General features: G+C 36.5%; 2 protein-coding genes across 6 annotated transcripts; both read right to left on the bottom strand.

Moving 5' to 3' along the window:
• Positions 1-8,889: 8,889 nt before the first annotated feature.
• Positions 8,890-12,912, bottom strand: LOC120012969 (14-3-3-like protein A). 2 transcript variants are annotated; one of them, XM_038864549.1, is made up of 5 exons: positions 12,756-12,912; positions 11,173-11,660; positions 10,942-11,064; positions 9,460-9,576; positions 8,890-9,229 (listed from the first exon to the last, which is right to left on the bottom strand). In XM_038864549.1, the coding sequence occupies exons 2-5, from the start codon at positions 11,653-11,655 to the stop codon at positions 9,167-9,169; spliced, it is 786 nt and encodes a 261-aa protein (XP_038720477.1). In that variant the 5' UTR covers positions 11,656-11,660; positions 12,756-12,912; the 3' UTR covers positions 8,890-9,166. The 2 variants fall into 2 exon arrangements, with proteins under 2 accessions (XP_038720477.1, XP_038720478.1); XM_038864550.1 differs by having other exon boundaries at positions 11,173-11,667; positions 12,756-12,892.
• A 2,734-nt stretch (positions 12,913-15,646) lies between these two features.
• On the bottom strand, positions 15,647-23,622 carry LOC120013857 (T-complex protein 1 subunit zeta 1-like). Of its 4 annotated transcripts, none has more exons than XM_038865816.1 (16): positions 23,310-23,622; positions 23,156-23,219; positions 22,675-22,810; positions 21,718-21,869; positions 21,579-21,626; positions 21,369-21,461; positions 20,079-20,185; positions 18,788-18,902; positions 18,606-18,692; positions 17,778-17,982; positions 17,577-17,671; positions 16,814-16,882; positions 16,625-16,732; positions 16,407-16,525; positions 16,018-16,141; positions 15,647-15,981 (listed from the first exon to the last, which is right to left on the bottom strand). In XM_038865816.1, exons 1-15 carry the CDS (start codon positions 23,441-23,443, stop codon positions 16,066-16,068), a joined length of 1,608 nt encoding a protein of 535 aa, XP_038721744.1. In that variant the 5' UTR covers positions 23,444-23,622; the 3' UTR covers positions 15,647-15,981; positions 16,018-16,065. The 4 variants fall into 4 exon arrangements, with proteins under 4 accessions (XP_038721744.1, XP_038721743.1, XP_038721745.1 ...); XM_038865815.1 differs by having other exon boundaries at positions 15,647-15,975; XM_038865817.1 differs by having other exon boundaries at positions 16,040-16,141.
• Between the last annotated feature and the right edge of the window lie 1,746 nt (positions 23,623-25,368).

The following is a 25,368-nucleotide window of genomic DNA, read 5'->3' as shown; positions in this document are numbered from 1 at the left end:
ATTCTGGGATGAAGCATAGGAGAAATTTGGGTGATTCTTCCATCCTGGGTTATATGTGTGAGAAAATGGATCATTCTGCTGCCTATGAAAAGGTTGAACTGCATTAACTTCAGCTTCAGGAAATGTCCCACTTCTAGAACATACATGAGTAGGATGATCGGTGCCTCCACAAATGCCACAAGGCTCCAAATTTCTGCTCAGCAAAGTTACTACCGCATCCAATTTCCTAGCCACAGACGCCATCTCTGAATTTGAAGCATTAGCCTCATAAACCATGTGTCTAGGAGCATCAAGATCACGATTATCCCATTGTGAGGAATTTGCTACCACAGTCTCAATAATTTCATTGGCTTCAGTCGGTTCCTTAGCCATAATATTTCCTCCAGCAGCTGCATCTAACCTATGGCGGCATTCATCAGCCAGATGTTGGTAAAAGTATGATATAATCTGCCATGGCAAGAATTGATGATGTGGGCAACCAATCAATAAAGTTTTATATCGCTCCCAAGCCTTAAAAAGTGGTTCTCCCTTGTTCTATCTGAAATGGAAAATCTGATCCCGAAGCCTCTGTGTCCTTGACTGAGTATAGAACTTCTGAATAAACTTAGCAGAAAGTTGATCCCAAGAAGTGATAGAATTTGGTGGCAAAGTCTTGAACCAGATCTTAGCACTTTCCTTAAGAGAAAAAGGAAAAAGCTTCAACCGTATGAATTCTTCAGATATGCCTTGAATTTTTTGAGTGCCACAAATTTCCAGAAAATTATCAATGTGATCACTAGCATCTTGATTTTCCGCTCCTGAGAATGATGGGAGCATGTTAATCACATGACATTTAAGCTCATAAGATAGATTTGGCGGAATGGTTGGTAATATGATGCAAGATTGTCTAGTAGAGAATTGTGGCATAGAGTAGTCCATGATTGTGACCGGAGCATTTGCATTGTTGGCATTATTGCCAACTTCCTCACGATTCTCAGCCATGCTCTCCTGTTCAGAATGTTCTCCCAAAATGTTGTCACTAGATGAACTAGAGCTGGATATAGGAGGAGAGATAGAACGAGTGGAAGATTTCTCCTCAAGAAAATCCTTGTCTCTCTTGTTCCTTCGTGCACGTTCCAAGTCTAGATCGACAGGAAGAATTTCTGTATCTTGAGAACGCCTTCCTTGCATGAACTACAAACAAGAAAGAAAAGTATAAGGATCACTAATTATCAAGTAAGAAAGAGCTAAACTAAGTATGTAAGTATCTATGTATATAAACAAGAATGGATCAAATATAAGCAACCGTCCCCGGCAACGGCGCCATAAACTTGTTGGGTCTAAATTAACCTTACTAGCAAGTGTACTAGTCGGCGACTACAGCACAATGATAAGCAAGGGTCGAATCCACAGGGACGGTGTTATGTTTAATCCAAATGTCTATTTGTATGTATATATGGACAATGCAATCAAAAGTAAAATTCAACTCAAGATTGTTTGGTTTGGTAATTAAACTAAAACAAGCAAAGAGCAAAGTGTTTTTGGTATTTTCTTAGAATTAGGATGCAACTAATGCAAATGAGATGATTTAACAAATATGAGATGAACACCAAGGCTTCGGAATCCCCCTTGGGAAATGACTTGGAATGACATAAATTCACACACATATTTGCTAATTCGGGCATAACGAATCCGTACCTAAGTCGGTTTTAGCGCACTTAAGTCGAATCTCCCTAAAATCGATTACTAGCCATCTTATTGGTCTAGGTCGGATATTCCTAAATACATTCTAGCCATCCTATTGGTCTAAACATGCATAGGAATTCATGAAGTTCTATGGAGATTAGGATTCATACAAATTGTCACCTAATTAAAGGGAGACACATTCATAATCAAGTGTTTCAAGAAGCATAATCTACTTGACATATTATTGTCTAAGCAAATTCTCCAAACAATTTCATCCAAAAAACCTAGGTGTTGGCCAAACACCACAAGCATGAAGAAATTGCAATCAAACATAGAAACACAAGATTTATACCCAAATCAACTCATATATATGTAAATCAAGTCATAAACAAAGTCATCAAACCCAAGGCTTCAACCTAGCCTTGGCACAAGAGATTTAGTTACACATAATGAGAGAAAAACACAAAAGGAGAGATGAGAAAATCATGAATAAACCCAATTAGTTGAGTAGATCCAAGTTGAGTTGAAGAATCTCTCCTCCTAGCTCCAAGAATCGCCTTCCCCCTCTGGTTTCGCTCCCCAGAAAATCAGTTCTAGGTTCAAAAGTCTCGTGCGGCTCGGCAAGTTCGCGAATTAAAACATCCCAAAAAACTGTCTTATGCGCCTAGGCGCGTTGTATTCACGCCTAGGCTCACCACGCCTAGGCGCACTCCTAGGCGCACGCCTAGGCGCAATCCTAGGCGTGCACAACTTCAAATTCACGCCCCAACTCGCTGGACTGGGCGTGCACAAGTGATACTGGGCGTGCACAAATATTGCGCCTAGGCGTGGAATGATTCCAAAATCTCCATACGACGTCCGATTTGCACGATTTTAGCGTCTACGGAAAGCTTGAGATGTCTAGTTTCCAATGCCTTTTATTTCGCTTGATTCCGATAACGTGACAAAAAGTTATAAGTATTTGAACACACGATGGTCGGTGGACATTTTCTTCAGTTCAGCCCTTTTTTCATCACTTTTCATCCAAACCGCAATCAACCTATCAAAAAAATACAAATCAAAACATAAATACACTCATTATTTATTTAAATGAAGCTTAAGAGGGGGAGATTCCTACCAAAAACAATAGGTATTATCACACCTATCAGCCGTAACCAAGGGTAGCAGCTACACCCAAAGACACGCAACTTGTGATAATTTGGTAATTGTTTAAACAACATTTGAAATGGTGTGGTAGAAGAGGTAGGAGAGATAGGCATGCGGTTGATGAGGTAGGTGGCAACTTGAAAAGCAAAAGACCAAAGTGAGTAGGGAAGATGAGCAAAATGGAGTAAGGTTCGGGCAATTTCAGTTAAATGTCGATGTTTTCTTTCGGCAACGGCTACGTGTTGAGGGGTGTGGGGAGGGGATTGAAACCAACTAATACCAGCAGTAATAAGGTAGGATTTTAGTTTAACAAATTCACCACCATTGTCAGTGTATAAGGTACGAATGGGTGATTGAAATTGTTTTTCCACTAATTTTTGAAACTGAAGAAAGACTGAGTAAACATCGGATTTTTGATAGAGTGGAAATAGCCAGGTGTATATTGTGAAATGATCCACAAATATGACATAGTACTTGTACACATCAATTGAGGATGTGGGAGCAGGGCCCCATACATCGCTGTAAATAACATGAAGAGGAGATGTACTAACAACAGTCGACTTGTCAAAAGGTTGTCTATGACTTTTATTTAGTTGGCATGAGGTACAATGGATATTGGAAGAAGGACCAAAGCGAGTACATGGTAAGTTAAGAGTACTTAAAATAGTAGACAATAGTTTGTGAGAAGGATGACCCAGCCTATAGTGCCATCCGGTGACGGTAGTGGAGCTACTTGAAGAAGAGGTAGAGGCTGTGAAACAGTTGACAGTCTTGTTGTCAAGATGGTAGAGACCATTAATGCAACGGCCCAGCGCAAGAATTCGACCCGTACCCTGCTCCTTGAGGACACAATGAGAAGGATGAAACTCAATATAAATATTATTGTTTTTAGTAAGTTCATGAACAGATAACAAGTTTTTATGAATTAAAGGTACACAAAGTGTGTTATTCACAGTAAGTGTGCGAGATTGTGTGGGAATGTGGGTAGTGCCAATGTGTGTGATAGGCAAACCTGAGCCGTCGCCAATATGAACTTCCTCGGTACCGTCATACTCAGAATGAATGGAGAGATTGGATAAGTTGTTAGTCATGTTGTTGCTGGCACCGGAGTCAAGCAACCAAGATGGAGTATGATGAGACACGGAGGGCGGTGGAGCAGTAGAGGTAGCATAGTGTGCTGAAGGGGATGGGGAGTTTGCAAACACTTTAAACTTTCTGCATTTGTTGGCTGGATGACCTGGCCTGTCACATAATTGGCAGATGAGATTAGATTTGCCACGACCACGACCTCCGTAATGTGAAGGAGATCTGTTTCCCTGCCAGTTTTGGGATGATTTGTTGGAGTTCCAGTGAGAACGACCACCGTGAGAACCACGACCTTGAGAGTGGTTGTGAGAGTTAGGTCCTTTGTGATGATAATTTGTTGTAGGAAGAGATGGAGTGGCATTGGAGGGAAGTCGAGAAATAAAACCCTCCTGAGCCACAAGAATGTCTTTAAGCTCCTCAAAGGTGAAAGGAGTTTCACGAGTTCGAATCGAACCAACAATCCCAGTGTAGTCTTCACCCAAACCATCTAGGACATAGAGAGTCAAATCATCTTGAGGAATGGGGTGATAAGTGAGTGCTAGCTCATCAGCCAAGCACTTCACATCCTGTAAATATTCAGTCATGCTTTTGACACCCTTCTGGCATCGTGACAACTGCGATTTGAGCTGTAGTACCCGAGATCGAGACGAGTTTGCAAATAACTTATGAGCTTTTGCCCATGCTGCAGAGCTGGTGGAAACATCACCAATAAGCGGCATAACAGTGCCGTCAATAGATGCCACAAGGGCATGAAGTATGAATTGGTCTTGACTGACCCATGTGTGATAGAGTTTGGTGGTAGCCTCATCTGTGGAGGCAGTGGGTATTTCAGGGCGGGGAAAAGTGCCATCAACATAACCTACCAAACCATAGGCCCTTAATAGAGAAAGAAAATGTAATCTCCATGATGTGAAGTTGGTGGTGAGTAGCTTGAGCTGGATAGGATTTATAGCATAAACAGAGACAGAAGATGGTGTAGAAGAAGAAGAGGACCCTGATACAGGAACAATGACAGTAGTGGGAGCAGAGGAAGCAGAAGCCATATTGGGTGAGTGAACTAAGCCTAACTCGTTTGAGTTCAAAGGCTCCGATACCATAAAGAGTTTGTGAGAAACTATTTTCATTGATTTAGTATGAACACTTGATACAACATATATAGCTACAGACACTGCTGTACAGAGAACAGAGAAGGACAGTACGTAGACTGTAGGTTACAGAGAGATCCGTTGAGAGTAACGGATAGAAATTTGAGTGTACATGTTATACTATTGGGCTTAGGTACATTTGCCAGGCTTGGGCTTTGTTGAAATGGGCTTCAGACTTTGATTAGTCTCTTTAGAGAGAACTAAGAAATTTCAACTAATGAAATATAGAAAGAAAAGAAAGAATTAAGAGAGAATGTTTACCTTCTGCTCTTTTGGTGTATAATTTTTTATTCCATTACACTCCTATCTATAGTTGTAAATCTCACCTAAATCCACTATATTAAGTTATGGTTTAATACATGTTTATAGATCTACAACATTTTTATGAATACAGTTATGGATTCATATATCTATTTTCATAAAAAAAAAAATTTTGTAGATCTACAAAAATGTATTAAACCATAACTTAATATAGTGGATTTAGGTGAGGTTTACAACTATAAATAGGAGTGTAATGGAATGAATAAATATACACCAAAAGAAAAGAACAAAAGCATTCCCTCTTAATCTCTCTTAATGCTCTCATCTTTATATACTATTATAGGAAGTGATTTCCAACAATATTTAAATAATTCTGATGACATTACCATCTCCTATTAGATGATCAATCTTACCATCCGGATCCTCAAAGAAATCGGAGACATCCAAATGAGTAAGATCATCATGGACATCAAAGTCATCAAAAATTGCAAAGTTAGTCCCTACAACTTTTCCTTTTACAGAAAATAAGTTTTACTATTGTGTGACGTGTGTTTCAATCGCCTGTCAGAAGAAAAGGCAAGAGCTGATAAACAATAAGAGGAATATGATTCAAACCAAGTTAAGACCAGCAAGCCCTTGAACAAGAATAGGATGTGATCTTGGTTGGGTGTCCCCGGTACCAAGTTGTCCATACTCGTTATTACCCCAAGCCCATAAAGTTCCATCCTCTTGAAGAGCCAAATTAAGAAATGCCCCACTGCAATAAGCTTCACCCTTTCGATGCCTTGCACTCTCACAGGAATCGAAATTTGTTTTCTGTAGAAACCAAAAAAGGAAAAGAGAAACAAATGAAATCTATAAAGTACTCTCATGATTCATGAGGATAGTAACAAGGAGAGACACTAGAGATGCGTGAGATGAGAGTTTGGGGAATTCAGCCAAAAGGGTTGACCCGAAGTCCATACATGTACCTCAATTTAGAAAGAAATTTAGAATAAATAGATCCAAAAAAAATCGAAATCAATACCTGAACCAAACTATTGAAATCGCAAAGCATTCTATTCAATATCTCATTCTCGTATTAATATCAAATAATTAATGGTCCAAATTGCATAGTTATATATATGTAATTATATATATATATAATATTAATATATACTTATTATCTAAATATATTAATATAAATTTCAAAGTTTGGGTCTATTAAGTCATAACTAGTAAAGTAAATAATATATATAAATATATATTATAATATTTATTATGACGGTCGGTTGGTTTTATCCGATCGGTTTTATAAAATATTCAAAACTGACCAATTATTTCTGTTTTTTATTTGAAAAAAACCAATCGATCGGTTTTCGAAAAAGAAAAATAATTAAACCGACCAAATGGTTGGTTCGGGCGGTCAGTTTGGTTTTCTCAGGTTTTTTTGACAACCCTACGTTTTCTGCTTTCCCTATTTACTATGTCGCGTCTATTCTCTCTTCTAGGTCAATTTCACCGATAATGATTCGCCTTTCCTGGATCCACACATATCTAACTTCCCCATGATGACTGCGAGGGACTGAAAGTTGGTGAGGATGATAAAGCAGTCCGAGTTGAGGTTCAGCGAGGACCAGTTACACCAAATCGGCGTGAACTCTACCAATTTTCGTCTTTGAGTGTGTAAGCAGTGAGTTCTTCACTGTCGACACTTTCGAAGTCATATCTGAAGAAAGCAGGTAAATCGGACCAATTGCCCCAAATCGACGTGAACTCTACTACTAAAGTATGATTCTTTATTGTTGTTGAGTTTCTTTTTGACTCTTTGTGGCAGGTATGAGATGTTGGAACTTGGGAAGAAGAAGAAGATGTTGGGACTCGGAAATAGGGGTCACCATTTGGCCTGGGGCCAAAGCCTAGCCTGGCCAGAAAATTTATCGGGTTTGGGTTCCATTTCTGGGGCCAAGTCCGACCCGAAGCCCAATACCTCGGGCCAATTTTGGCCCAGCCCAAGCTCGAAGCCTGTTCGGAGGCCCGATCAATGTTCTGCATGTATATGTATATATATGTCTGTGTGTTTGTGTATATATATGTTATATGTGTGTATATATATGTGTGTATATGTTCTGCCGACTTCTGCATGTGTAGATATGTGTGTGTATGTTCTGCATGTATTTACATCACACATATATCTACATATATATACATATTTATATATCTACATAGCACACATATGCATCTTTTTAAAAACTCCAAAAAAACAACCAAAATTTTTTTAAAAAAAATAGTCAAGGCCCGGGCTTGGGCTGCATTTTCCCAATCATGCCCGGCTGGAAGCCCGATGATCAATACCGGGCCTTCGCCTGAAAAAGTCGGGCCGGCGAGCCCTACTCGGAAAGCTACGATCAACAACAACACATGGATATCTACAACTAGATCGATGGTTCCAACTACTTCACTGACGAAGAAATTGAGGTCTTTGTGGGCTGTCTCCGATGAAGGTAGGGGAAGAAGAACATGAGAATGATTTTAGGGTCAAATGGGGTGTTGATAGATCAGGATTTTTGGAGGATTAATCGGGTGTACTTAGTAAAATGAGGGATGCAAATAAGATGTATCGGTTATTTTTTTTTTTTGCATTGTGATTTCATTTTCAACTTTTAAGTGGTTGGTTTTTTTGTGTCTTGCCTCACTTGCAGGGACAAGTGTATTTTGTTATTATTAAAAAAAATGTCGATTGGTCTTTCTTAAAAAAAAACAATTTACATTGAATGGGAGTAAAATAGATGTCATATTTTGAGGGACTCAAACATTATTCATGCAATAATACCATCATGTACCGTTTAACTAAACATTTTTTTGTTAGAACATGTATGTTTAAACTAAAAACGATGCGTTTGCCAAGTTCAGACACACTAATTTAGTGCAAATTCCGAGTCCCCTAAAGTGAAAAATTACATCCATATCATGGGCCAAACCACATGATTTGTATGGATTAGTTGATTAATTTCAAGGTGTTAATTACTGTTTTTTTTATATATACATATCAGGCCCGGAATAAGGGCCGAACCTCAGTCCATGAAGAGAGATGCTGGGTAACATTCTCAAAGAATTTAATCTCCCATGCAGAGACGAGCGTACCTCAACGTTCTAAACAAGTATCCATCCTTCGAGAATTTCTGTTCCTCGGAAGGAAAAAGGGCAGCGTAGGGACCCGCCACCACGACTGTTAAATTTTGGTCATACAAGAAGGGAATAATATATAAATTTATTTATTTTTTCCTATTTTGAAACTTGTCTTCTTCCTTCTCTTAAAAAACCCTTCGGACCAAAGACACGACCACCTCCAAAATAAGGAAGTTGATACAGTCTAAAAATCCCAGATGAGAAGAAAGCAATTTAAAAATCAATAATACTTCCTCCCTTTAGGCAAGATTAAACATAGATAGATAAAAGAAAGAAAACAAACTCCTAGTTTTCCTCCAGATAGCACCAACAATACACAGTATCAACACAAACCCCGCTATTACATAGAAAAATCAAGATCAAATAACAAATTACGCGGAGGATACGAGTGTGTTATCAAATTACGCTTCATAGCACATATAGGCATCTTATGTAATGAATTGGATAAACAAGAAGGCCAAACCAAACAAATCTTCATCACAAATAATAAAAAGCACATTTATGATCTACTACTGGAACATTTAAAACCTAGGAGCTGTCCGCAATCAAGATCACCAAACACATTAAGAAATCCTGCTACAACAAACAACCCACAAGGCATCTAAAACTAAGTAAATGTCACAATATTAAAAAAGAAGAAGAAGAAGAAGAAGAAGGGTACAGAATAGGATATTCTACGAGTTCTAAAATCACGACTACTGCCCCTCGCCAGATTCACGTTTTGATGATGCCTCCTTTATTTCATCCCCAGCATCATCCTGAAAACCAAAACAATGAATACAGTAAACACTATAGATGAGTATTGATGAGGAGAATAACAAATCAAGCTAGAATGATAACAAGACAACATATATAATCAATATCATAAAACAATATTAATAGCCAGGAAGTTGAAGGATAACCAAATATATGCCATCTAACCACCCAACAAATTGAAGAGAGGAACAGAAAACATATTATACATAAGGAATAAGGAAGTGGCACAAACCGTGATATCAGAAGTCCAAAGTGTCAGATTGTCTCGGAGAAGTTGCATGATCAATGTACTGTCCTTGTATGATTCCTCACCCAAGGTATCCAGCTCAGCGATAGCCTCATCAAAAGCCTGCCAAGACAGGTTTGGTAATCATGAAACTTGCATGTAATCTGAATCCCCCCTACTCCAAGGATCAAGATCTTAGAGTTCAAACTTCAAAAGTACTTCTAGCCGAAAGAAAATAATCCTACTCTAAATGAAGAGCTATTCTTACCTCGCATCTTAAAAAATTCGTATAGGCAAAACACTGAAACAATTATCCCATGGTAAACCCTAAATCCGAAAAAAACTATATGATGTACTACAATATCCTTTACCAACCACATCAACACATTCCTCTTTTTTCACAAATAAAGGGGGACAAGGAAAAAGAAAAAAGAAGAAATGCTTGCAGATGAAGGTTAAAACCAACTCCTGGAATTCATTTCAGAAAGTGCAACTTAGTGTCAAAACAGTTCACAAAAAATAAATGTGAATTAAAATGTAAAGCAAACCCAAACTAATTTAACAATAAAGGTATGAACCACCTGACAGGTGGATGCTGAGAGAAAATGTTCATGGCGGTGCGATAAATAAACCAAAGGTCCATTCTTTCAACAAATCACCAATTGTGGACATTGACGTGAAACCTGTCCAGTTGGACTTCGATAAATGAAATCATACTTTGACAAATCAACAATCCAAAGTAGAGTCAGTTGATCAAGGTGTTGCTCAACATTTCCTCTATCTATTAAATTCATGTCATTTGACCAATTAAATTACAATAAAAAAATTATCTAATAAAGTGGAGAGAATATAAATGAGTCAAAGATGGGCTGCACCAACCGAAAAACTCTGAAGAATACAAAAGGCTGATGTCTACTATACATAAGAAAAATCTCAAAATCTGAAGAGTCCTGGTATAAACAAGAATGAAATAGTAGAGGAAGACGAAACAAAATTCATTATATATATGGCCTTTTATCTACCAGAAATAAATGGTTCGTGACATGGATCAAGATATTCGCACATCAAGCTGAAGTTGTAAGACTATGGGGTCATAAGTTATTCTGGAACCATCTCTCATTAAGAGCACCCAAACACCAAGTAAGGGCAACAGCCATATTCATAGGGGAAAAATATCTAGTGTTCCCTTCCAGAGTAGGAGAAAACAGCACAAAACTGTACTGAAATTAAATTCCAAATGAAAGTTTGGCAACATTTTTTTTTTCTTTTTTCTAAAGGAAAAAAGGTTTGGCAACCCCATGATATGCATACGTTCAGTTATGAAAAAGGATTCAACATATAACAGTCAAATGATAATTCAAGAGTGAATGGCAGACAATGCACCAGCTCCAAAATTTTTCAGATGATCACAAACCTGCACTTGCTACCTTACAAATTAAAACAAAGACCAAGGAAAAAAATGCAACATTACTAGTCAATTAAAAATACCTGCTTCGCAAGATTGCAAGCACGATCTGGTGAATTAAGGATTTCATAATAGAAAACAGAGAAGTTCAACGCAAGTCCCAGCCTTATGGGGTGAGTAGGGGCTAGTTCAGCCAGAGCAATGTCCTGCACCCAAAGTAAAAGCAGCAAAGCAATAAACATGAACGAAAATTGGGTAGGAGTCGTGAAAATGCAAAGAATACAAATGTATGTCATCATGATTTGATCACACACCTGGGCAGACTTGTAAGCCAGTAAAGTGCTCTCTGCAGCTTCCTTCCTCTCAGCACCAGCCTTAAACTCAGCAAGGTACCTGTGATAATCACCCTTCATCTTAAGGTAAAACACCTTGGATTCAGCAGCACTGGCTGAGGGGATGAGATGTGACTCTAGAAGGTTTAAAATCCCATCACATATCTTGCTTAGCTCCGACTCAATTTTGCCCCTGTACTCCTTGATGATAGTGACATGGTCCTCATTTCCCCTACTCTCTTCCTTCTGCTCAATGGAAGAAATAATCCTCCATGAGGCCCTCCTTGCCCCTATCACATTTTTGTAAGCTACAGAAAGGAGGTTTCGTTCCTCAACAGTCAGCTCCTCAACATCCACTGTCTTTGCAACTTTCTCCATGAACTCCACCATTTCCTCATAACGTTCAGCCTGTTCAGCCAACTTGGCCATGTAGACATTTTCCTCTCGTGATGAGTCGGGCGACATTTTTGCTGCAGTCTTGCAAGTCAGCAGAGTAATTGCAGGCATTAATAGAATAGGTATGATCACACCACTTTTCTCTTGATAAATATAATTAAAGATCCAATCCAACAGCTACAGTAAGTGAGTATTAAAACTTCATTTCGCATCATAGTAGGAATTAAAATGTTAAAGTACAAAAGTTTGCATTGTTTAAATTCTCTAAAAGAACATCTAAGAGTAGGAAAATTTCAAAATAAATTGTCAAACTTTAAATCTTTTGTCCGAAGAGCCAAAACTACAATATCTCAAACAAAACAACTTGACAAGTTCTCTCGGCTGCCAAGATAGATGATAATTAAGTTTCCATTAGCCATGAACATGGACGAAAAGTGGAAAACACATGCGGCTCTATTATTTCTTCTTTGAATTACTTAAAATCTAAAAAATTGCTAACCAAACCATCCTTAAAGACTTGAGTGAATTTTCCTGAAAAACTTGAACCTACGTTACCTAATAAGTCCCAGCATTCTCCCACTAATGAATTATAAGGGGATCTTAAATCTCACCTCTATTTCTCGATCTGATCTCTTCACTTGAGAAAAGGTCATAAGAGCCCCTTCAAGGTTGTTTGAATTAAAAGTAAATCAAAGCAAAACAAATTATTAGAGTCATCATCACTGCCATATCTTTGTGTCATTTTTTTCCGCAACTACATAGATACCTTTAGCACTAACAATGATAAGTCAAGTAGTCAACTCAAATTTATCAAACGCTCATCAGAAACTCCCGATGCCACAGAGAGATTATAAAAACAATATTATCTTGTCCGTTTCAAGTAATCCACCTCTTCCACTTTTAGCATTTTTCCAGTAACCAAACAAATCAAGTCATCATCCCAAAGTCCAGAAGGTCAGATCAAAATAACAAACCCTAGAGATCAATGGATCCAAATCAAACACAACAAATCAAGCTGTTTATAGCAGGAATCACATAAACAAAACCGGCCAGAAAACACAATAATTCCAGATCTAATCAACAAAATGATAGGAAAAAACAAAATAACATCAAATCGAGAAGATCTCATGACCTAAAAGAAACAGAGTGTAAGAATAGAAATCACGCACCTATCAATCAAGATCCGTGGAGAGATTAGAAGTGTGAGATGTTGGTGACGAGAAAAAGCCAGAGCGGAGAGGACTATTTAAAAAAATGAGACAGAAGTACAAAGGAGAAGAGGGTAGGAGAGGTCCAATGACAAGCCGACAAGTGTTTGGTGACGGAGATCCCTGGAATTTGATCCTTTGACCGTCAACGGTGCAAAACACGCGAATCAAACCGAACATTGAACTTCTCTCCATGCCTGTGGGCCTTTCCCTTCCAACATTGACTGGGCCTCAAATTGACATGGACTGGATATCACACTAGAGCCCCACTAGGGCATTGCAGCCCATTGTCCCAGTCAATGGGCTTAAAGGGACATTTGGGTTATTCATTGGGCCACCCAATATGGATACAAGGTAAAGAGACCATCACTCTCTGCTATTATCACTACAAGTTTTATCCTGTGGATGCTCTAAATAGGGTACATTTACATAGAGGAAGCACGTGAAAGCACATGAAGAAGAAAGTAGAAGAACTGTCTGTTTGGCACAGCAGAAGTGGAAGCGGATCCTCTTCCTGCTATGCTGTGCCAAACAGCACAGCGGAGCCAGTGGATTTGTTGGTACAAAGGGAGTTTTTTTTGTAGCAGAAGTTTCCATTGCAGCCTTTTGGGGTGGGTCCCACGTCAAAAAGCATCGCTTTTATTTTTAATTTCTAAAAGTGTGGGTCCCACACTTTTATATAAAATATTATTATTTAATAATTTAAATATAATTATATTTAATAAAAAATATAAATCAATTATATTTATGCATTTATAATTATTATAACAGTAAATTTAATTTTAATACATAATGATAAATTAAAAAATAAAATAAATGTAAGAAAATTTATTTGATTAATTTAATATAAATTAAAAAATACAGTAAATGTAAGTTTAATTAATTTGATTAATTAAAAAATACTTAAAATTAATTTTAATAAGAATTATATTTATTAGATTAATTTTAATATAAAAATAAAAATTAATATTATAATACTTTATTTCAACAGTTTTTCCGCTAACGTCAATTTTTAGTTCACCAAACACCTCACAACATATTTCACAGCTTTAATTTTTCACAGCATTTCCGTTAGAATTGAAAATCAAATTTTCCGTTGTGCCAAACGAGGCCGAAGTCAAAATCAATTTAAGCTCCTGAAACCCTAGCTAATCAATTGTTGTAAGTGTCACCATCAATTCTGACCATGGTGATTGCACACAACAACTTTAGGGAAATTTTATTTACACCACATAAACTACTAAGTTTACACAACTTTTTATTTTTTTTATTTACATATATATCTTTATTTGGAATTACAATTATACCCTTTATTAAAAATAAATATTAAATATGTATTTACATATTATACTAGAAACTTATAAGTTTACACACAAATTCTCTCAAAAAAGAGATATAATTCTATAGGCCAAAAACTTTTCAACGCATGATTTATTGAAGAAGTGTTGAAGATGGAAGATAACGATTCACAGAAGGGTTATACGAATGACTATCAGCTTCAACAACTTAAAAAGAACATTGTCGACTATACAAAAAATGGCGATGGCGTAGAGGTAAGTTTTTTAGGATTTGTCTCATATACGAAATGATCAACAAATACCCTCTGATTATTTGTCTAATCCAATTTTATGAATCTAAATCGATACAAGGTACCGATATATTTGAGAAAAAGGTTTTGAGTTGAGTTTGAGTTTGGGTTATTGTGATTTTTTGTTCGTCAATTCTGTGTGTGTTGTAGTTTCCTTGTTAATTAGGTTTCTTACTGCTTGTTTTCATCCTTGGCAACAGTAGGGTTACGTGTTAGTGATAAAAAAAATTTTAACGTGGTTGCCTAGAACCTAGCATACATGCTGAATTTAATTCACTTGTGTCTAGAGAATGTGTTTATTGTTTGCACACAAGTCGAACTTCTAATTCTCTGATTTATTCTGTCGAGCATCTGTTGAGCGCTAGCTACTGGTCAATATTGTGACATCTATGCTCGAGCATGGGTTGAGCAGTTGTTGAGTGTAAGTAGCTGAAAAAGCACAAAAAATATAATTTATGCAAAATCCGATCTTATTTCGATAAACAAAACGTCAATTCAACCTAAAAACATAAGCAAAATCCGAACTTATCATACGTTAGATGCAAAAGGATGGAATGCAGTATATCAAAATAGTATTGTTTATTTTTCAGAATTAACTGGTTCAGATGTTGCCACCAGGAGACATTCCATATAGATAGTGACTAGCACTGAGGTTTTCTTACATTTATTTTTTGTTGATGATGTACTAGAATTATGGGATACAGTTTCCAATTTCTATTTGGCAACCTAAAATGGATTAAATGGTGAATGAATTTGTAAGGCTTCATTCATTTTTAGCTTATTGTATATGTTTAAATAATCTGTAAGTTTACATTCATTCTACTTTTTAATTTGTATAATGACTTCTCAATAAAATTTTATGATTAATTATTGATATCTTTCTTGAAATAATGTCAGATTAGATTTGGGTATAGTAGCAACTTGTTCCTGTAAGTTTTATAGTAAAAAATTCTAAACAGCAATCATGTGGATGGGAGCTTTGTGCAGTTATTTGACTTAACTAAATCCAACATTTTGAATTTTCCTGATTCATCTTGTTGCATAACAGGTCAATTTTGACAAAACAATCATTGCCAAATACTTAACTGAAATACATAATATAATTTTAGTTCAATTGATGAGATGTGTAAACTTAACACTTTGTTAATCATAATTTTATAAATTAAGGGTAGTTTAAGATATCCATTAAATATTTAATTAAACTTATCTAATATGGATGTAAACTTATAAGGTAAAAAAAAAAATGTAAACTTAATACTTTATGTGATGTAAATAAAATTTCCCACAACTTTATCATTAAGCAACATGTTTGTATATGTAAAATAATGTCTCTGCATAAACTTCCCCCGGAGGGCGAGTCGGGAACAAAGGAGTGTCCGTTTATCCGATGAATTCCAACCTCCCTAACTTAAGATGTTTGGATTTTTCAAAACTAGAGCAATGCTACAAAAAAAAGTGAAAAACTGCTGTTGACAAAAGAAAAAGGTAACACACGTAATGCCTTGGTTCATTCTCAATTCAGAGCAAAACAGGAACAATCTAACCCACAACCATTGATTAAATTACGGCTGGCACTGGCACTGGCACTGGCACTGGCACTGGCACTGGCACTGGCACTGGCACTGGCACTGGCACACCAATAGATAATCAAACCCACAAAGAAATCTCCAGAACAAACACAAACTAATTTGGTTTCCTCATATTACGCCCAGCCCGAATCACTTCATCCACAAGTAGCAACTGCGATGCAATTACAGGTCTGCAAAACATAGTTAAAATTTTGTGAGTTATATTCCTCCCATATAATATATGAAAGGAGATAGAACATTAATACTTTTGTTGGAAATTCCAGAAAGTAAAGGAGTAGAGATAAGCATCCAGGCAACACATATCATACAAACAGGAAAGGGAGCATGTATGATATATCTCTAAAATGCCAAGGAACCAGGAAAAAAAAGAATTAATGTGGAGGATAAAACAAATGGGTGAACAAAATAAAGAGATTGCTGGCAAGTTCCACATACCCTGAGTTTATAATTTGACGTTTGACAGAGTAATTGTCAAATATACCCTCCATTTGAGGGTCAATAGGTTCCCCCGTATGCTGGTTTAAACCCACGATGTTACCCTTGTCATGCTCTCCCTGAATGATCATTCAAAAAACAAATGCATCACTTAATTCTTTACTTGCGTAAAATTGGGGAGAACATGAAAATGCAATGGAACTTCCAAAAATAATTACCGTTAGAGCAATAATCACATCTTGAGTGTCGAGCCCAGAATTCTCAGCAAGTGTCTTGGGCACCACAAGAAGAGCATCGCCAAAAGCTTCAACACCTAGCTGGGCACGCTGTCAGATTTTGCAACACACTGACATGTTAATATATACTCCTCCCATGCAAGAAAACATGTAAACAGATAAATTAATTACCCCTTGAACTGTTTTCTTGACTTCATTAACCAGATACTGCCGAGCTGCAACTTCAAAAGCTCCCGCTCCCTAACACAGCACAAGAAAACGAATTGCCTCTTAAAGAAGTACTTTAGGAGCATTCAAGTAGCAGTTTATACAGGGATGATAAGCAATAATTGGGAGGAAATATTTGCACCACCGACAACCACCAGAACAACCAAAATGAAAACTGGGAAATAATTCTTACTTTTCAGTCCTTTAGATACAACAAAGGGACACTTATTTGTCGTATATAAACTAAAAGAATAGAACTCATCATTGCATTATACTCCTTTAAGCCACAAAAGTTGAGTTAGTTTCATTCCTCATGGGGCCAGTTATTTTCCAAACATTGAATAAGATATTATCAGCTTTGTGAAAAGACGATTGTCCCTCTACAACGCAAAGCAAATAGCAAAACGATAAATAAACCATATGATGCAAGAATACCCTTTGTTCCTCCCAGAGGAACAAAAGATATAATCTAATTGACAAAAAAATTCAATGCGCTAGTACATTTCTTGACCGGAAGTCTATATTTTCAAAGGCTCTTTATCTGCCTATCAATGTTTGAAAACATGGTATATTATGTAAGGAATTCACTTAGCCATGAGAAACACTGCATGACACTGGGAAAGAGAAGCACAGTGTTCAAGGGAGGTAACAAAAAAAAAGTTCACCAAGTCCTCATTAATCAGGGGTTTTACCCCTTTTCGAGAAGCATCAACTAATCAGAACTTACCAGGACAATGGCCTCATCTTCAATTGTATTTTTCACTGCCCTCAGTCCATCACGGACAGCATCCTTTATTTGGGCAATTGTATGGTCATTCGGTCCTGGAGCAAGAAAATGAAATTTATAATGAGCAGTTGAGAGAACTGCAATTTACTGGGTGATGCAAATCATATACAATAGAAAACCTCCCAATTTTCTTTCGTATACCTTTTATCAAGATTGTGCAAGAATAAGGATTCTTCACTTGTTCAACAAATGTATACTTCTCTTCACCAAGGATGTGTTCATAAACCAGTCCAGCCCAACCAAGGCTCTCAGGGGTTAAATCATCAACAGAATTAACAGCTTCTCCTCCACAAGCCAAAACAAGTCGTTCCATATTCCTCCTCTTTGCTCTTCTGAGAGCAATTATCTACGTGGAATGACAAAATTGTCACATTGCAAAAGAGAAAAACAAGAGCAGTAGCAAAAATTAATAAGAGAAAATAGGTTGGAGAGTTTTTCATTTTGCAGCGTGATGACCAAGTTGTCTGCTTATACAAATTTACACAATGATCCAAATAAAAAAGTTGAAGGATGTGGACTGGTCACTAAAATCATTTCCTTATTTTTTCCATCGGAAAAATTAAGATATATGTATAATGAAACAAAAAAACACCAAGTTGCAGAAGAACAAACAGTTAAGAGCGTAGGCAATCTAGCGCAAAATAAAGACCATAGAGTACTTTGCAGCGCTCACAAGAGAGACCTTCAATACAACTACAACAACATACTTATGAAATTGCAAATTTAGTACATTGGACAAAGTTTGCAACAAGATGCCAGATCAGTCTCATCTTGTTTTAGCTTCCAATGTACTTTTGCATGGAGGAAATGAATTTTTAAAAAAATAGGTTCATGAATTTTTAAAAAAATAGGTTCGCACCTAAAACCAGCACAGATATTCAATTCGGACATTTACTGATTCGCAGGCACCATTGGCATAAAATAATATCATCTCAGAGTACCAAACAGAACTAATGATCCAGAACTTACCCCGGCCCTTGCCAGAAGGTCAAGTGATGGGGGATCGATACCCTTTTGATTGATGACAACAAAATTATTTTCATTGCCCGAACAAACCTAACACAAGTATAGATAATGTTTTAGAAACGCACAACAGAAGCAACGATGAATAAAGATGCACTAAATAGATGTGTGACTCAAAGTTTCTCCACCTTATTTTTCAGTTCAATGATCTTTTTAACTCTTTCATCCACTTGACGCCTTTCAGCAGCAACCATAGCCTCTCTCTGCTCAGCATTTGAGTAGAAAAATCCTGCATTTATTTCACTGAGAACCACAAATTAAGTTTAATTGGTCCAAGTAATATAATGGATGAATTTTAATTGGCCACTAAAATTTGACATTAATGTAAATCCCATGCAAATTGGAAAAAAATTCATAAGAACTAATTAAAAATGTTGCCTCTATGTAAAATTTAAAGAATCATGATATTGTATCCCTCTGCCAATTACATAAAGGAAAATAAACATAGCATGAATATGAAGTCAAGATGAAATAACCTAAGCAGAGCCCCTCAAGTTCGACGTCAATATCAATCCAAAGCAAATAGGAAAGAAAAACCCTAAGAAATTATTAGTAATTTGCTCTTCATAATTGTCAAAAAGGATCACGAGATAGTATCCTGCTGCTTACATATATATATGAAGGGAAAGAAACACATAGTGCCTCCCAATAGAAACACGCAGACACAGGCATACAGTTCAGAGAGAGAGGGAGATTGGTGGGAGAGGGGGGGTGGGGGTGGGGGTGGGGAATTAATCATAAAGAAACCAAAACAACAACAACACAATTCACCATATTACTGTCATAGATAGTTCCTGAACATATGAATTATTCAAATATAAAGAGTCCAACAGTACTCCTTATACTTTTGTGCTAATTACCATTAATAGAATTCAATGGTAACGCTCAAAGAACGTGAGTTTTCATATAACTAGATCCTCGACAATGGTATGGATTTAAATAATAAAGTCCTCAAATTAGGGCATGGCTAGGGCCGTCCTGTTAGCAAATATGCAGTTACCATCCCCCCTCTCACATTGTGTAGGACCCACTGAAGTGGGCCTGCATGGACCCACCATCTAAGCGAGGGGGATGGTAATTCAACGCTAGTTAATGGAATTCAATTAAAACTCCTCAAATTCAGATAGGACACAGTGGAATCCCCTAACAAATAACGAACTTCTCCACACCCAAAGCTACATAGTTTATTGTTTTGTTTTATCCAAAAGAAATAGATAAAGAAAGCGAATCCAAAGTTTTGTTTCAAACATGACATTTCAAAACTGAACTCTCCCATTTCTACAAACCCATTCTAAATTTAAATTCCTTCCAAGCATTACAAACCATTTGTAATCAACTGAGTTACAAAATAAATCATTTACAAATGGCATAGACTTCCTCCCCTTTCCAAGCAGGAAGTAAACAGGTCCTAATATGTACCTTTTATCATATTCCAACGATACATTGCAAGTCAAGATGTAACAATTCTCGGCTCTTCTCTTCATATCAGGATGTCGAGAACCATGGTCAAGGACAAGACCTTCAACCTATAGAGGGAACAAATTTACAAACTATAACATGATCACAGCGAAGCTATAAATAAGACACACTAATTGGAAATAGATAAATGAAACAATAACACAATTCAAAAGAAAAACTTTCAATAATTGAATGAAAAAAGAAAAGGAAATTGTAAGTTTAATGAAACTGTGGCGAAACATAAACCACATGAAATAATGAGCACAAACGAGCATCCATGAAGTGTTGTTGAGCAATTTTAAATTTTCTATCTTAAACTTGACAGTTTTAAGAGAAACTGAACTTTAAAAAAAGAATACTCGGAAATTCATTCCCTTGTGCTGAAAAATCTCATGTCAATACAAGTACAAATAGAACATCTGGGCTGCTGTTAAGTTAGCCAGGGCTACAAAGTTCAGGCCAGGAGGCCCAAGGCCCTAATGCATTCGTGGCAAAAAATCTCACAAAGGTTGGGTGGAGAGGAGTCACCGCAAGTATCGGAGTCTTACATATGCATTAGCACAGTACCACAATGGGGGCCCATTTGTACAGGGTTTCTGCTGTTTTAGAAAATTCTAAACAGTGCCTATTGGCTGTTTGGCATATATGATAAGTGGCTGCATAATATATATCTAAGGTGAGAAGTTTCGCTGTTATTTGGTGTGCATATATGATAGGATAAAAATACGCAAAGCTTAGTTTTATACAGCAAATCTCATATAAAACTATTCCATGGCCTATGAGAAGGTATAATTTTATCCAATAAAAAATAGTGTTAAGAAAATTTTCTTGAAACAACAACTACCCTCACCTTTTCTTATACAGAATTATCCTCCACGGTATGGTATTAAAATTTATCCCTGAGTTACGAATTGTATGTCTTATACAACATATAGCTTATACATTCCCATCCAATACATAGCAACAACGAGCCCTAGATTTTAAAATATTTTTTCTCTTTTTCCTTAAATGGTTCATAAATCATAATCAATAACATACTTGCAGTTACTTCTGCTAATAATTTTTTTTTTACAGTGTTGCTGATAATCCACTTTCCATTTTTTATAAGTTTTATGTCAAAGGCAACGGCTGCAACCTCCAACTAACCCAGAGTCTAAGCTTAACCCCATGCACCTAATTTTTGGCAGCACTATGTTTACGCATATTATAAACCTTACAAAGAGTTCGATAATCATGAAAACAAGAACATACCAGGCGTGTATCCACATCAAATTTATGGCGCATGTGCATTATCTCTACCATAAATAGATCAATCGCTTCCTCAGGCTTTCGGATGCAGAGGACCTGTCATTCGGATAGGCAAATAGCAAATTCCAGTAAACAAGTAGAAAAATAAAAGTGTAAAAGATCTAGATATAGCATACTTCAAAGCAGTCCAGGAAAGATGTGAACAAGACTCACTGCATTAACAACTATGTCAGTCAATTGATCTGCCAGAGCTTCATACAGCTGTAATGAGGGGACAATATCAGAATTGAATAAAAACACCGGAATGTCATGAAATACGAGCAATAAAAGAAAAGGCACATCTCATTCGTACCTTTGTTCTTAAGGTTGTTCTTGCTACCATTTTTAAGATCTCCTTGTCAGGCTCATTACCCATCACCACTGGAGTCTTAAATTTTTCTAAAAATTGGAGAGTTGCTCTTTTAGCAATCTCAAAGCCATCAACCAAAACACGTGGGTGCATCCCTGTAATAAGCAAATGTACAAGTAAAACTAATAGCAAGTAGAAAATTTCTTTGAAGTGAGAACCAAGGATGGCACATTTTCGTACCCAGAATGTACAATGACATGTCAATAGGACTGGTATATATTTTATACTCGAGACACGCGAAAAAAAGAGAGGAAGAAAAACTCATAAAATACAGCCAACACATCACCCAATCACATTTTAGTTAGAAAGAGATACCCAACGGTGGCTAGGTCCAAGAAGAGCAGATGTACACATCCTAATCTCTGCATAGTTGAGAGACTGCTTTTGCAAAAAGTCATACCCTGCAAACTTATATCTCACAGTGGTGGCAACTGGCAAGGCTCGTAAGAAGATATAAGCAGCCTTACTTCTACATTGCCAAATGGCTGTTTCCATGTTTTGAACTAGTGAGTATTAGGTGGTTTCAGTTCAAAAGACATAATTTGACAAACCATTGTTTTAACATACTTCTGAAAAACTAATGGCTCGGTGGCATTCATAAGTGGCAGACTGTTCAATGGAAATCATAAAAGGTGAGGAAATGACAACACAGAAGTGAGTATAAATTATGAAAATGAAGTTTGAACAAAGATGAATATTTACTAATCTACATCCACAAGCACTACAATGTTGCCAATCCACAATTTTTGGTGAAATCAACAAAATAATTAGTAAAGAAAACGTAATGATGAAAAACTACTAAAACACATAAATAATGAATAAATATGAGAATATAAAAATATACAAGGTTCAAACAAAAAGCTAAGAAGTATGTAAATAGAAGCTTCACAAAGTGCCAACCTTCATTGATGTAACGTTCTGATTGCTTCATAAGCTCACCAATGAAGAGCACCGTAGAAGTTGTCCCATCTCCACTCGTTTCATCTTGTGCAACAGCAGTCCTCGCAATCATGATTGCTGTTGGGTTTTGGATTTGCTGCAAAAGAGATCAAAACCCCAAAAAAATGCATCTCAATCAACAAAAGAAGAAGGCTTGTAGCATAAACATCAGCAGATGCTGTAACTAATACAAGAATGCCACAAACATCAAATCTTCGGCGGTACTGAGAAAAAAAAAAGACTTGCAATAATTTAGATTCAGTTGCAGTTTCATTCGATTACTTCTCTGGCTCATCATCCAAAGAAGAAAAGAGAATAACTTTCAAAAAATAACCCTCGTAGCTATATGCAATGTTAAGCACGCATCAGCTAAACACGTCGCCAATCAATCAGTTGTGGACTTGAAATCGATGATTTTTGCTACAAAGTGAGAGAGACTGACCATTTCTTTCAAGAGAGTGTTGCCATCTTTGGTCAGCTTGATATCGCCCGCGCCACCAACAAGCCTGAAAAGCAGTAAAAGGTGAAATTGAGACCGAAAGCGAGTAAGAACAAGAGAAAATCAAAAATCAGAACAACGTAAAATGTGGATGTACATCTTAATAGTTCCTTTCGGACCGAGGTTTGTCTTAAGCACGTCCTGCAAGCCCTTGGCGGCATTGATGTTCATGTGCAGAGCCGCCGATTTGTTCAGAACTTCCGCATTAGGGTTTAGCACTCTCAACGACATCTTCTTCCGGACGCTTCAACAGACACAGAAACTTCGTTCCGATTTCTAGAGAGAGAATCGGTGTTACTTGAGTTGAGACTAGAGAGTGGAACTCGAGGGTTTTAGGGCTTTCTCGAACTGCTTGTTTTGTGTTTAATGGGGGTTTGAATGTCACCTGCTAAATCTGGTATCCCTCCACAACCTAAAATGCCCAAAACGTCCTCGTTTTATCTGTCATTCGCAAACACAAATCCTTGTCAAGTATGGGCCTTACCCATAAAACAAAGGCCTGAAAAATGCCTATAACCTAAAATGCCCATAAAATAAATCTGGCATCCCTCCATAATATAAAATGCCCAAAACGTCCTCGTTTTATCTGTCATTTCCAAACACATCCTTGTCAAGTATGGGCCTTTAACCCATAAAACAAAGGCCTAAAAATCTTCTGCAATGATGAATTCATAGTCGGAAAACCCCACCTTTTACTAAAGACACCCCAATTTGAGTTGACCATCCCTTGTAAAACTCAATTGACGGGGTGTCTTTAGTAAAAAGTGGGGTGTGACTAAAGTTTTCCTTCATAGTCTGCATCTGGATATACTCGTTACTCTGTTAAAAACAAAAAAACATGTCCCTCGTTGTCGCGAAGAATAACGCTAACATCAATGGCATTATTCTCCTTAAGGACAGTCCCATTTACATATATTAAGCTGCCTGTTTGGCACAACAGAAGTGGAAGCGAAGCCGCTTCCGTTCTCCGCTATGCCAAACAGCACAGCGGATCCGTTGACGCTTTAACTTATAAAGCTTATAAATCGGTTTTCGCTCTCAATTATTTTTTGTTTCAAAAGATAAACGTGGGGTCCACATTGGCCCCACTGTTTGTAAGATATTTTATTATTTAAAATATTTACATTTCATACTTAACATTAATTTTATTAGTAAATTTTATTTATTAAATTAAATATAAGATTAATAAAAATAAAAAATTATTATGAAATCATTATATTTAATATTTAATAAAATAATTATTTTATTAGTTTTATTAATAAAAATAATTATGCTTAAACTAAATTTTAATAAAAATTATATTTATTAGATTAAATTTAATAACAAAATTTCATATAAATATTATAAAATATAATATTATAATACTTTAATTCAACAGTATTAAAATATAACATCAATTTTTAGTTCACCAAACACCTTACAGAATATTCCATAGCTTCAAACTCAGCTTTTTTTTACAATATTTCCGCTAGTATTGAAAATCAATCTTTCCGCTTTATCAAACAGAGCTCATGGTCATTGGCATAAATTATTTTTGACTATCGGATGGTCGTAATGCATAAGCCCCAACCATACCTAGAAAGCCTTGTCATGATCAATCCAACTTAGTTTTTTTTTTTAACAGACTGAATTTGAAATATTTAGTTGTAGTTCCTCATCCATATTTCCCTGAAAAGCTTAATGAAGCTGAAGTATTAATGGTTATTGAGCTTTGAAGTAAAATTTCTTTTGAAAATAATTTGTTCTGATGAGCTCACGATAAAGAATTTCAAATGTATGGATGCTGAAGTAGTGGTCAAAAAGAAGAAGTAGAAAAGGAGCGAGGGAATACCATTTCAAAGAACAAAGATGATACGAACCGTGGGGTTTTGCAAGACTTAATTTGTTTCTTGTGGAATTTGAGGATGACAAAAGAATCTTACAAATTTCAGACCTTCATAAGAGATGGCAGTTCGTTCATTTTGTTACACAGATTTTCTTATAAAATCTTTCAAATGGGACCGATTAAAAATGTTAAGAGATAAAATAACAATCAAACTTGATAATGATGTTCTCTTATAATTCATTTGTATCAAAATGTTTTCTGTCACTAAATAATAATGTATATTTTTGTTATTGAAATTGATAACTATTGTGGAGACTAATAAGAGATTAAT

Source organism: Tripterygium wilfordii, chromosome 13 (genome assembly GCF_013401445.1).
Source record: "Tripterygium wilfordii isolate XIE 37 chromosome 13, ASM1340144v1, whole genome shotgun sequence".
Taxonomy (NCBI): Eukaryota; Viridiplantae; Streptophyta; class Magnoliopsida; order Celastrales; family Celastraceae; genus Tripterygium; species Tripterygium wilfordii.
Note: the sequence above shows the minus strand (reverse complement) of the source record. Positions and strands in the feature narration are given on the sequence as shown.

What these genes read in the sequence shown, in the direction of transcription:
- LOC120012969 (XM_038864549.1), bottom strand. Translation starts at nt 11,655, where the DNA reads ATGTCGCCCGACTCATCACGAGAGGAAAATGTCTACATGGCCAAGTTG. An exon ending in CTTGCAATCTTGCGAAGCAG is followed by an intron (nt 9,577 to 10,941) that starts GTATTTTTAATT and finishes CTGTCTTGGCAG; the next exon opens with GCTTTTGATGAGGCTATCGC. An exon ending in TTTGGACTTCTGATATCACG is followed by an intron (nt 9,230 to 9,459) that starts GTTTGTGCCACT and finishes TTTGGTTTTCAG; the next exon opens with GATGATGCTGGGGATGAAAT.
- LOC120013857 (XM_038865814.1), bottom strand. Translation starts at nt 23,443, where the DNA reads ATGTCGTTGAGAGTGCTAAACCCTAATGCGGAAGTTCTGAACAAATCG. An exon ending in ACCTTCTGGCAAGGGCCGGG is followed by an intron (nt 17,983 to 18,605) that starts GTAAGTTCTGGA and finishes CATTCCACGTAG; the next exon opens with ATAATTGCTCTCAGAAGAGC. An exon ending in TCAAGAAAACAGTTCAAGGG is followed by an intron (nt 16,733 to 16,813) that starts GTAATTAATTTA and finishes AAAATCTGACAG; the next exon opens with CGTGCCCAGCTAGGTGTTGA.